Source organism: Megalopta genalis, chromosome 13 (assembly GCF_051020955.1).
Source record: "Megalopta genalis isolate 19385.01 chromosome 13, iyMegGena1_principal, whole genome shotgun sequence".
Classification (NCBI taxonomy): domain Eukaryota; kingdom Metazoa; phylum Arthropoda; class Insecta; order Hymenoptera; family Halictidae; genus Megalopta; species Megalopta genalis.
In genome coordinates, this window is record NC_135025.1 from 6,041,918 (window position 1) to 6,053,688 (window position 11,771).

An 11,771-nucleotide genomic window follows, 5' to 3' on the forward strand; every position below is an offset into this window, starting at 1 on the left:
TGTAGTATCCTAATGCTGCAACCTGTTTTTTAAATTAGGAAACTACACTTGAAATTTGAATTGGACAATCCAATCATGGAATCCAATACACTGTGTTAGGGCTGTGAACTTAGGAATAATTGGGATGATGCACAACGTAGAGGGGCGAGTTACGTTCGCGACGGAGGATCGATCGTGCCAGGATCAAATATCATATAATCGATTAAAAAAAATTCGAAAATCGTTCTAAAAGATCGATTGTTCGGAAAATCGATTCTGAATCGCACATCCCAAATCCAAATTCAAGTCCACCAAGTTCTAATAGAGCGAGGTGGCAAATAGGCAATCGAGGTGTTGTTTATTCGATTATATATACGGACATGCTATTCTATTAATATATATTCTTACGTGTTTCTATTATCACTGTTGGATCTGTCTAATAAACCTAATAAGAAACACAACATGGATATGCTAGATATATTCAGTGCAAAAGGAACGTTCACTAGAATCACGTTGCCGGGACCGACTAGTCGAAAACAATTACCAAAGGACATGTCATTGTTGGATGCAGAATTGAACAAAACAACGCGAATTTTGGAAAGTGGAACAAAATATGTAGATGAATATGTTAAAAAGGAGGAAAAGGAGCTGTTAGAAGTATGTTAAGAAAAATTACTTTTTCCATAGAAATTTTCATTTTGTTTAATTTATCCTCGTTTCCAGTCGGCGAGCTATTGTAACACAAATGACCAAACAAATTTCGAACTTGTATCACATGGGACAGAAGCTGTACAGGATGCATGCATCAATGAAGACACAGTCAATATATACAAAACATTTGATTTCGCGTACCAACCAAAAAGTAATTTAACAATTACTTCTAAAAAGGATCAAATTGTTTCTATGGTTGAAACAAATTCTGTAATAATAATTCAAGGACCAACTGGTTGTGGAAAGACTACCCAAGTACCGCAGTTTATTTTGAATTCCTGTTATAAGAAAAAGCTACATTGCAATATCATAGGTAATTTCGTTTTATTATTAATGTTTATAATAGTTATTTAGAATATCTCACATTTATTATCAAAATTTGAGAAGGTAAATCTTGTGTTTGGGTTGAATAAAATGTTAACAACAATATTTTTGCCATGCAGTTACACAGCCTAGACGTATTGCTGCTATAAGCATTGCAAAACGTGTTAGTCAAGAGAGAGATTGGCCTGTAGGCACCCTTGTTGGATATCAAGTTGGTCTGATAAATCACACATGCAAAGATACTCGTTTAACATATTGCACAACTGGTGTGCTTTTACATAAATTGATAAATTCCAGAAACATGTTAGAGTATACGCATATTATACTCGATGAAGTTCATGAAAGGAACCAAGACATGGATTTTCTTTTGCTCGTTGTACGCAAGTTATTGCGTACAAATTCACGCTTGGTTAAAGTGATATTAATGTCTGCAACATTCCAAGTAGATAGATTTGCTAAATACTTTTCTTCGCCTGTGAGGGACAAGCTTGTACCAGCTCCTGTTATTGACGTTACAAAAAGAAGATACTTTAATTTTGTAATATATTATCTATGCCAACTTGGTTCATTGGGTCCGGTAAATAATATGAAATCTTTTTAAAGTATACTGCAATTTAATAGAGCAATTTGATAATGTCAGCTTACTTAGACCATTATATTTTCTGTAGTTGCCTGAAATTTCTGCAACAGACCCAGCTGTTTCGAAGAAGATGATGGAATTTTGTGTAAATCTTATAAAAATTCTCGATGACGTAGACATGAAAGCCGACGATGCAAAATACGATCAGGAGACGAACGTTTACGAGAGACATGTGATTCTCGTGTTTTTACCGGGAATTCACGAAATCGAAGAAATGCATAATTTGTTATCACTGCCAAAACATAAGCAAGCCAAGTGGGATATAGTGGTACTGCATTCGTCAATCACAAACGAAGAACAGCAACGAATATTTCGGAAACCACCTCATGGTTACCGTCGCGTTATTCTGTCCACAAATATTGCTGAGAGCAGTATTACAGTACCCGACGTAAAACATGTGATTGATTTCTGTTTAACAAAGCAACTTGTTGTCAACCCAAAGACAAACTTTCAATGCTTGGAGCTCAAATGGGCAAGCAAGATTAATTGTGAGCAAAGAGCAGGTCGCACAGGTCGTGTGATGGACGGACGAGTGTACAGACTAGTAACGCAAGCATTCTACGAGTCTGTGCTCTCAAAAGAAGCACCTCCAGAGATATTGCGAGCACCTTTAGCAAACGTAGTGCTGAAATCAAAGCTGTTAGACATGGGAGAACCGAAAGCTATTTTAGCGCTTTCTCTTGATCCTCCAGACCTCGCCAATTTAGAGAGAACTATACTGTTGTTGAAAGAGACTGGTGCATTGATCGACACCACCAACGAATTTCAACCACTCGATGGGGAACTCACTGATCTTGGTCGGGTCATGGCCAATCTCCCACTGGACATACATATAACAAAGCTAATAATGCTAGGACACGTTTATAGTATTTTAAAGGACACTATCATCATTGCGGCCTGTCTAGCTGTAAAAGACATGTTCAACAGTCCGTTCAAACAGAAGTTGTTGGCCTACAATGTTCGTCTCAACTGGTCAGCCGATTCTTGCAGCGACTGTATAGCGTTTATGAATGTATATAAAGTATGGATCTTAAACAAAGCGAATCGCACAATAAACAACGATGCCACGGAAAAAAAATGGGCTTTAAGGAACTTTGTACAGATTAGAGTGTTGCGAGAAGTCAAAGCCCTGGTCACAGAGTTGTCAAAAAGGTTAGAGAAGCTGGGAATAAAGGAGAGCGAGGGCATGAATAAAGTGGTGTGGAAAACAGAACGGCCGTTTGTTTTAAAGTTTGTGATCGCCGGGGCGTTCTATCCAAACTACTTCATCAAGCATGTGCCGGATGCACAGGAGAAGGAGTACGCAGGAATCAAATTGTTAAATGGCTTGGACCCTTCTACAACGGTGTATGTGCAAGGATGGCCTCTAAGACAGCCTGGCCCTCTCTATGCTAAAAGAATTCAAGAAATTTTGCAGTCACACATGGAGCTTCCTCAGGACAAAGTTAGAATATCTTTTGACGCCTCGTCTAGAGTATACATACAATTTTTACCTGAAGAAGGAGATAATAATAATAGGAAAATTGCACAGTGTGTTTACACAGCTATTCGAATGAGACAGTGTAATATACCACTGGAAATACCGATTTTGAATGAGGATATTGCTATTGAAAGAGCAGAGAAGGAAAACTTAAAAAGGACACAGTACTTCACTCGCGCCAGCAATATCAAAAACCGTTTGGTGCCACGATTACCAGGTTTACGAACATCTCGTATTCCCATAATACTGCAACATGTACGTATGTATAAAAAAAAACTTGCCACACAAATTTCATTTTTAACTGATTAAATAAAATATTTCAACTAAGAGCTTTAACTTTTCAGGTGAAGAATCCCGGACGGTTTTGGGTACAAATCCGCGACACCAAAGTTAAGAAAGAAGTTGATAGAATAAGATTCGTTATAAATAAAAATTTGGATTACTTAAATCCATTCGAAACAGTTCCGGAGACTGGCACAGTCGTGATTGCTCCGTACGTAATGAAATCGTGCATATCGTATCTTCGGGCAATGGTGACGGGTAACATAACTTCGCCGGAAATCCTGGTACAAGTTTACTACTTGGATAACGGTTATTCGGGCGAATGTCGTCTTTGCGATTTAACACGCATCGACCACACCGAGCTCGCCGATGTTCCTGCGTTAGCCATCGAATGCGTTCTAGCCAAAATAGAACCGTCTATAATGAGTAATTTGGATGACAATTGGTCGGATGCAGCCTTTGACTTTTTCTGGATGTTGAGCCACAAACCAGGCTTGCTGTACGGCGACATATATTCTATCGTAAACGGCGTCATGGCGTTAGAAGTGATACTGCTGATTGATAACGAGGAGATCAGTATCAATCGGTCACTAATTGACAAAGGATTCGCAAGGGAAAAAGAAGAGGGCTATTTCTCACGGTTTAATCACGATTTACGAATGCAACAGGCGGACATGACTGACGAACAGTGTTATCATCATGAACTGTTACAATATAACCAGGATTACGCCCAGTATATATATCCGAATCCGCCAGAGCCTTCCGAGTGTTACAAATCGGTGAATTTGCGGGGACCATTCTCGCCCCTCGAGATTGAAATGAAACATCTCACTACAGCCGGCAGAGACAAGAGGATATGCGTGGCCACGAACTCCGTAAACGCTGTTCTGCTGGACACTGATCCGGAGAATCCTTCTCAGCGTCTTCTCGTAGCGGGATCTGTATCTCAGAGTGCTCATGGCTATAATCTAACGTTATACAACACAACGTTGATGCCACGTCTTCCTGGCTTGACTGCATTGATCGGGCTGATATTTGCCCCGTCCATGGAACTTCGACGCAACACGTTTGGGACTCATTACATAGGCGCGCTGTGCGGACTGGGCTTCGATCCTAAAACCAAAAGAAGCCTGTTCCCAGAACACGACTTAGAGCTTCAGTTCGACGCTGAGATTACCATAGACGACCTGCAATACGTGAGCAATCTCTTGAATTGTTTCTTTGAATCAGTGTCATTCTGTACTTGTAAAGTGTTTGTAATACAGTTGAGTAGTTTAAAGTAATTTGAGGTGAATTCTCTACTGTATCTTTTAATTTAATACTATTATATTTTTTAAATTGTTCATTTTCTTGCTTCTAATATTTTGTTCGTTACCAGATAAACAGATTGCGGCATTGGACGAATATTGGTATGCAAATCAGTTACGAATCCGGAGGAATCCATAACATGGAGGAGATCATTATTTGCCAGACCAGAATAAAAAACGCGTTGCTCAAACTAATCGATAAAACAAGAAAACATCAACCGCTTGAAATGATCAATAATTTTGATACGTGGAATCTGTACGATGATCTCTTATATCTACGTCCTAATAAAACGTCTATGGTCGCTAATAATATATTTAAGTTGCACAATGCATTGGAACTGGAAGAGACCGACGAGTTACACGAAATTATAGAACACGTGAAGAAGTTACGAGCGTTGATAATGGAGTAAGTAATAAAATAGTGAAAATCTATCTTAGTTAATACACGAATAATTAATATACGTTCTCTTTTATTGTGACAGAGATCCAAGGAAACCCGGGAACACTAACATAATGTGTAAAGTGTGCCATGTGGTACTGATCGATATTTACGATCTTCGCAGTCATTTGTTTACTACTGCTCACAGAGAGAAAGAAAAACGACTAGGCATTCAGCTTTAATTAATTACGATTAAATGACGCGGTACATTTAGTAACGAAAAAAGTATTATTAATTATTATTGCGTTATCTTACGTGCTTGTTAAGATCTGTAAAGTCTGAAATTATGTTAAATCTATCTTTAATTGTAAATTTAATTTCTCACTGTCTCAACTTTAAAATATGAATAGTTAATCGTAAGCTTAAACATTTAATAGTCGTATTCATATAAAGTTATAGCACGAAATAGAAATACAGTGGCGGTCATATACTTAAAACCACTCGAGAAAACGGTATTTACTTTTTTAAAATTAGACTTCAATTTTTTTATGTGATAGAAGGACAATGACTATAATACTATTTTTTTTCAATTTTCTTGAAAATTTAAAAAATACGTTTTGTATAACTTACAGTGGTTACTTATGGCCCGCGCGACCACGTTATTACACTACATTCGTGCTTCGCACGCCGCACATACAATTCGTCGCTCACATTTTTGATAGTGGGTAACTAACTACAGTAATAGGTCCTACTCTTGCACATCTTTAAGCCGCAGCTTCATCCGTTAGCAAGGGTCGATATGTATAAAAATTTTCTTTACTCTAATTGGTTGACTATTCACCACTAGGACAGGATCTATTGCGGATTAGATGCGCATTAAAATAGTAAGAAAAATGTGCAGGAATAGATACCATTACTAGCTGAAAGGAAATTTGTCACCCCAGATATTGACGATCGATGGGAGGGGGGGGGGCATCTGGGAATCCCACACGCCATAAATTTCCTGCCATAACAGCTGACAATACAGCGTACAAGCATTCTAAAGGTTCAAAACCAGAATTTACATAATATGTATGACTAAAATAACTGCCTTTTTTATTATGCCACATGTAGAAAATAATGAGGATAAAATAAATGTGTAAAGGATTATTAAATTTCTGTAGAACTGATACAATACTTCTGTTATATTTTCCATTGAACACGTTGCACAAATTGCAGTTATCTGATTCTAAAATGAAATTATAAAATTAATTATGTATGACCATCGTTATTAATCTATTTATCTATTACAGTTCACTCTATTCTAAATTATCTTAATCTAAGCTTAAAGCTGCAGATTTGAGTATTTAAATTAACATAAGCATGAAAGCTTGTATGTAATATAACATGAAAAGTAACATCTTAATGTTAACATATCTCTATTACATCACATACAGTATTAATCGAGCTAATAAAAGATTGTACACAGTAAACAATGAATAATTGAAGTTGTTCTTTAATACTCAACTATTATAAGCTTATTTTGTTTCTTTCAAAATTGCTTTAAAAGAAGAATGGTCTACGTTGTCCAACATATTTATGTAGGTTTTATGCTTAAACTTTATTGTTAAAGTAAACTTTGAAATTTAACAAGTAATTAGATTGTTATTTAACTTGTAACACTGGTTGATTGAACTATAATGAGTATAAGATAAATTGATCTTCTACTACACACTTGTCTGCATATAAAAATGTTGTCACTGTTATCACTGAACAGCCTGAAAAAAATATTACAATCACGGAATCATTCAGTTTGGCGTTTATTTCGCAGTTCTACTTCTGTATACGTATAATATCCTAATATAATGTATTCGTTGTTATTACACATATTTACAATACAACATATAATCTGGAACAACACACTGTACTTCAGACGGCATCTAATCGTCTACAGCTAATTCGGACGAGCAATTCTCTGTGCCTACAAAAATATGTTTCATGCTATGGAAATTATTTCGGAAAGTAAATTAAATTCGATTGTCTACAGTTTAGACTCTAAACTCTAAACGATGATCCCTGTTGTCGTAATACAAAAAAATATTCGCAAGTTTTGTCTGTAATCATTTGAAATTGAATTAATATTTCCCATAGAATATAGAAATAGTAAAAATAGTATAGAATTTTGGATAATAGAATTAATATAAAAAAATATAATTATAGCTTTCAATGAAGCAGTTCATGGAGCTTCAAATTATTTGATACACAATTCATCTGAAATATGGAACAGAATATGCAAATGGAGAATAAACAATCGATTTATAACTTTAAATATAAATGAATTCACACTAGTCAAATTTGTCAACTATTTTTCTGAGAATAAACTCAAAATTAAATTTGCAGTAAGAAGTTTGCAATATGAGGAAATATCAGAATTAAATTTTAAAAAATCTTATTAGAATATAAAAGCTTTACCCTTTTAATTTAGAATATGTTCAACTTAATAAGAGAATTAATATTAATAAATTTACCAGTGTGAAGACATTTATAATCTGATCATGGAATTTTTTATTTGATGAAAAATTCTATTTAGATAATAATTTGTAGATTGCAGTACTTAATTAAAAATATTTTCAAACCATATGATGTCCACAAATCGTGGAAATAAAAATTATTTTACATTCATTTAATAATTTTTATAATAATTATATGGATTTATTTTACTCAGTTTAACACTCTAAATCATTTTTCATTAATTATAAAGTTTGCATGTTTAATAACTCAAAATATTAGAAGCATTTTATTTTCATGTAGGAATCACTCGTTTCTAATTACACTGTTATAAAACATCTATTAACAAGATCAGTTATAATTTTACATATTCTTCGGTACTAAATTAAACAATTTTTTATAACATAAAAAAGGCTAAAAAATGATCGTAAACAAATAATCGATAGTTAATTAATTTGAAGTATAGCATTATAGAATTAGTAATCTCTTACAAAATAAATAATCGAAATAATATAAAAGTAAATGACACAGATAGAACAGTATAACTTCGTTAATAAACTGAAATGTTACATAATTGTACAATTACTTAATTTCTTAAATATCAGATAACTGATATTAAAATAAATAATAACTTACTGATTGAATATTAGTAACTGATAACTAACTTAAATGTTATTTAAATAATTAATAATTATGTTAGCTTTTATATTGCTTACTACAGCACCAATGTATAATGTCAGTAAAGTACTGCTAGTTTGTCATGATTTATAAAGAAATCTACAATTTTATTTTCAAAATTATTATTGTGTTACTTATTGCGTACACTTGTACAAACGAAATGAATAGATAGATATCTTTCTTCAATTTTAAAATTATTATCAACCAATACAATTGAGAATATGGAAAACTGATTAAATACCTGTTTAATTATTAATTATTTATTCGTGCATACTTGTAATTAATTACTTATATATTGACACTAACTTCGTTGTGTAATTAATTACACTGATAAATTAATGAGTCTATATTTTAGAATAGGATAAATCAGTCAGTTAAAAAAATTAAAAAAAAATTTATTAATTGTTGGAAGAAAATAAATTTCGTCGTCAACAGAAAATATGAGAGAAATTACCTCAATATTTTAGTTACCATAATATTATTTTTTGTAGTCCTTAACGGTATCATTTCTGTTGTGTTTTACCACAGGACGGCATACACTTGAATCTAACAACATGTTCTTCTTCTATCTTCATCTCCTCTTCATCATCTTCATCCTCTTCATCCTCGTCTTGCTCAAGTAATTCTTTTCGAAGCACCTGAACTACTTGCCATTCTCGATAATGATGTTTTCTTTTTGCTTCAAATGCTTTCCTTTTTTCTAAAATGGTGATAAATAAATAGAATGTTTCTTACTTTTTCAATTATATAACGTAATTAGTTTGATTATAATAATTTTCTATTTTCTCTATTTTATGTAATTCATTATTTACCCCTCTCTGCAGGTGTTTCTTTTTCATCTTCATCTTCACTTGATTCTTCAAATATTTTTGGCTTACTGCTACCAGCCAACCTACATACATTAATTAAGAATGTTTATAAATTTTGTCATCAAACAGTACAATTGAAGGTAGCAAACTAATAATATTAAAAATTGAAATTTGCTCTCTTTAGTAATATATTTGAATACTATACAATGATATATAAAATTTATACATAAAAGTATAAGGAATAAAGTAAAATTTTATAATCAGTAAACTCACTTGGCTGCAACTGCATTAGAGTCTAATTGATCGAATTCAAATTCACCTTGCAGGCCTTCATAGTTATATGGAGTTTTTGGTTCATCAATTTTCATATGACCATAATCTTTTTCTGCTGGATGCAATGTTGCTATGATGTTCATTTCATCCCATTTTGTTTCTTTAGGTGGTCTATAGTAATGATTATAATAGAATATTATCAGTTTTGTTCAAAGCAACATAATATAATGAATGAAATTATTATTTATATACTTCTTTTAATTCTGATAAAATTTTATTAACTGAAAGAGAGAAATAGAATAAACTCTATACATATACAAGTGTGTAAAACTATTATAACATTATATAATCAAATGAAGTTAAAAATTTGGACTGTAACTATGCTTTATCGGCATTCTTACAATATTTTGTTCTTTCAACGTATTCTTATTGACAACTACAACTTTCATTAATTGCTGGATGCTTAAAATAAAAAATATAACAAATAGACGGTAAATTATAATTATAATTTAATATTGATTAAACAAATATATATGAAGTTAAGCTCCTTAACGTTGACATAACATACGATTTACCTAACCTTAAAAAACAAATCCAGACTCAACTTTAAATAACTAATTGTTAATTATCAAAACACACAAGAATAGCTTTTGTTGCATATTCCTTTATAACAATAAAACTCATATTATATTTTCTACGCAGCACTATAAATTAAAAACAAAAATTGATGTACAATAAAAGTTCTTACCTAGATATATCTGGATTATCGAAACTGCTGGATGATTTTAAAATTCCTTTCGTTGGTCGTTTCGAAAGATTTTCTGCCATTTTGAGATAAATTGATTCACAGTTGATAATTATAAAACATGACGGTACTTCGAAAAGTTAATTTTTCGTTCCAACGTTTTCGCTCAAATTAGAAGGAAATCAGGCTGACAATTGTTTACAGGTGATGACAATTAGCCACCTTAAAAATTTTCAGTTTAGATCATAAAATTACGAGCTGTGATTGGTGCCATGTTGCACAACACGTTGCACACCGGAGAATATTTCGAATCTATACATTATTTTATAACAAATTAACGAGTTTAAAATGATTAACTGGAACATTTGAATCATCACTTGCATCACAATTTCACTATGGAAGCATTATATTACTCGTATGTTCATGCGTTTTCATTATATAATTACTTAGTCAGTAATGAAATTAAAAAGTTTCTATAATACCGAAAATCTTTAGGTACGTATCATTAGACGTCTAGAATGTAACTCGCTAAATAAGTTGTAAAACGTAAATAGATTATTTCATTGCCAACACAAATTTTGATGAAACTTTTTCATTCTTTACTAAATCGCTAGTAAATTTTCAGGAAATTGTATTACGTGTGTACATACTTTGTTGAATTCTTATGATGTTATTTTCAATAAAATATTTTTTGTATGAACAATATATTTTGTATGAAAATTAACTATTAAAAGATTAATATTTGATCTATGTAGCATGCCTCGACATATACATAACAAATTTATTATACATAGAAAACAAAACAAATATACATATAAATAGATATGTATGTATATATGTTTTATAGTTATTTCATCGTTTTATGTGAAGGCTCTTAAAGCATATACATATACCACCTCTATTGGATATATGTTGTATATACTGTAAATGTGAAGTACGTGTAATAAAACGTGATTTATTTGTTGCATAAAACTGATTTGTAAATAAAGTAATATATTAAATGGTTATTGTAGAAAGAACATAAATAAATACATATGCATTAGAAAGCATAGATATATATTGTACTGATATTTTATAATTTAATTTGTACAAACATATACATATGTATATACATCTAAATATACATATAGGGTGTTCCAAAATTGGCTCGTAATCCGGAAATGGAGGATTCCTGAGCGCACGAAGCCCAGTTCCCCTCATTGGCTTGGCCATCTCGCGCCAGCTGATCTCGCCTCTTATTGGTCACTAATTTTCATTAGTAACTCGTAAACAAAGCCGCGGATTGCATTTTCGCTAAGGAAAAAGTTACGAGACATCTTTGGGACACCCTGTATATGAATATCCAATGTACATATGTACAAAGTATCCATCATATCAATAAAGTATCCATGATAAGAAATGATTAATAAAAATTAAATCGGAAACAATCTTTATCTTTTAAATTGATTTTATGTAAATCCTTTTTATCTGTCATTTTTTAAAATGTAAAACGTGAAATATGTTATGTTTAAAATGCAAAAACAAATTTGTAAACATATATGCACTGATTGAGAAATCGTATATATATATACACACACTTTATGTTTACATACTTATGATGTGTCTACATTATGTATTTGGATTAGATACATAGCATAATTATGTTGAACGACAGAATTGATATATTTTGTGTAAATT

General features: G+C 32.3%; 2 protein-coding genes across 2 annotated transcripts; one reads left to right on the top strand and one right to left on the bottom strand.

Moving 5' to 3' along the window:
* The first annotated feature begins 113 nt into the window (after positions 1-113).
* On the top strand, positions 114-6,256 carry spn-E (tudor domain containing 9 protein spindle E). The gene is made up of 7 exons (XM_033476827.2): positions 114-636; positions 703-1,003; positions 1,134-1,591; positions 1,683-3,389; positions 3,479-4,612; positions 4,795-5,129; positions 5,206-6,256. The coding sequence occupies exons 1-7, from the start codon at positions 442-444 to the stop codon at positions 5,342-5,344; spliced, it is 4,269 nt and encodes a 1,422-aa protein (XP_033332718.2). The 5' UTR covers positions 114-441; the 3' UTR covers positions 5,345-6,256.
* A 626-nt stretch (positions 6,257-6,882) lies between these two features.
* LOC117224125 (protein phosphatase inhibitor 2) lies at positions 6,883-10,626 on the bottom strand. The gene is made up of 4 exons (XM_033476829.2): positions 10,098-10,626; positions 9,350-9,520; positions 9,080-9,159; positions 6,883-8,967 (listed from the first exon to the last, which is right to left on the bottom strand). The coding sequence occupies exons 1-4, from the start codon at positions 10,175-10,177 to the stop codon at positions 8,771-8,773; spliced, it is 528 nt and encodes a 175-aa protein (XP_033332720.1). The 5' UTR covers positions 10,178-10,626; the 3' UTR covers positions 6,883-8,770.
* Positions 10,627-11,771: the final 1,145 nt, after the last annotated feature.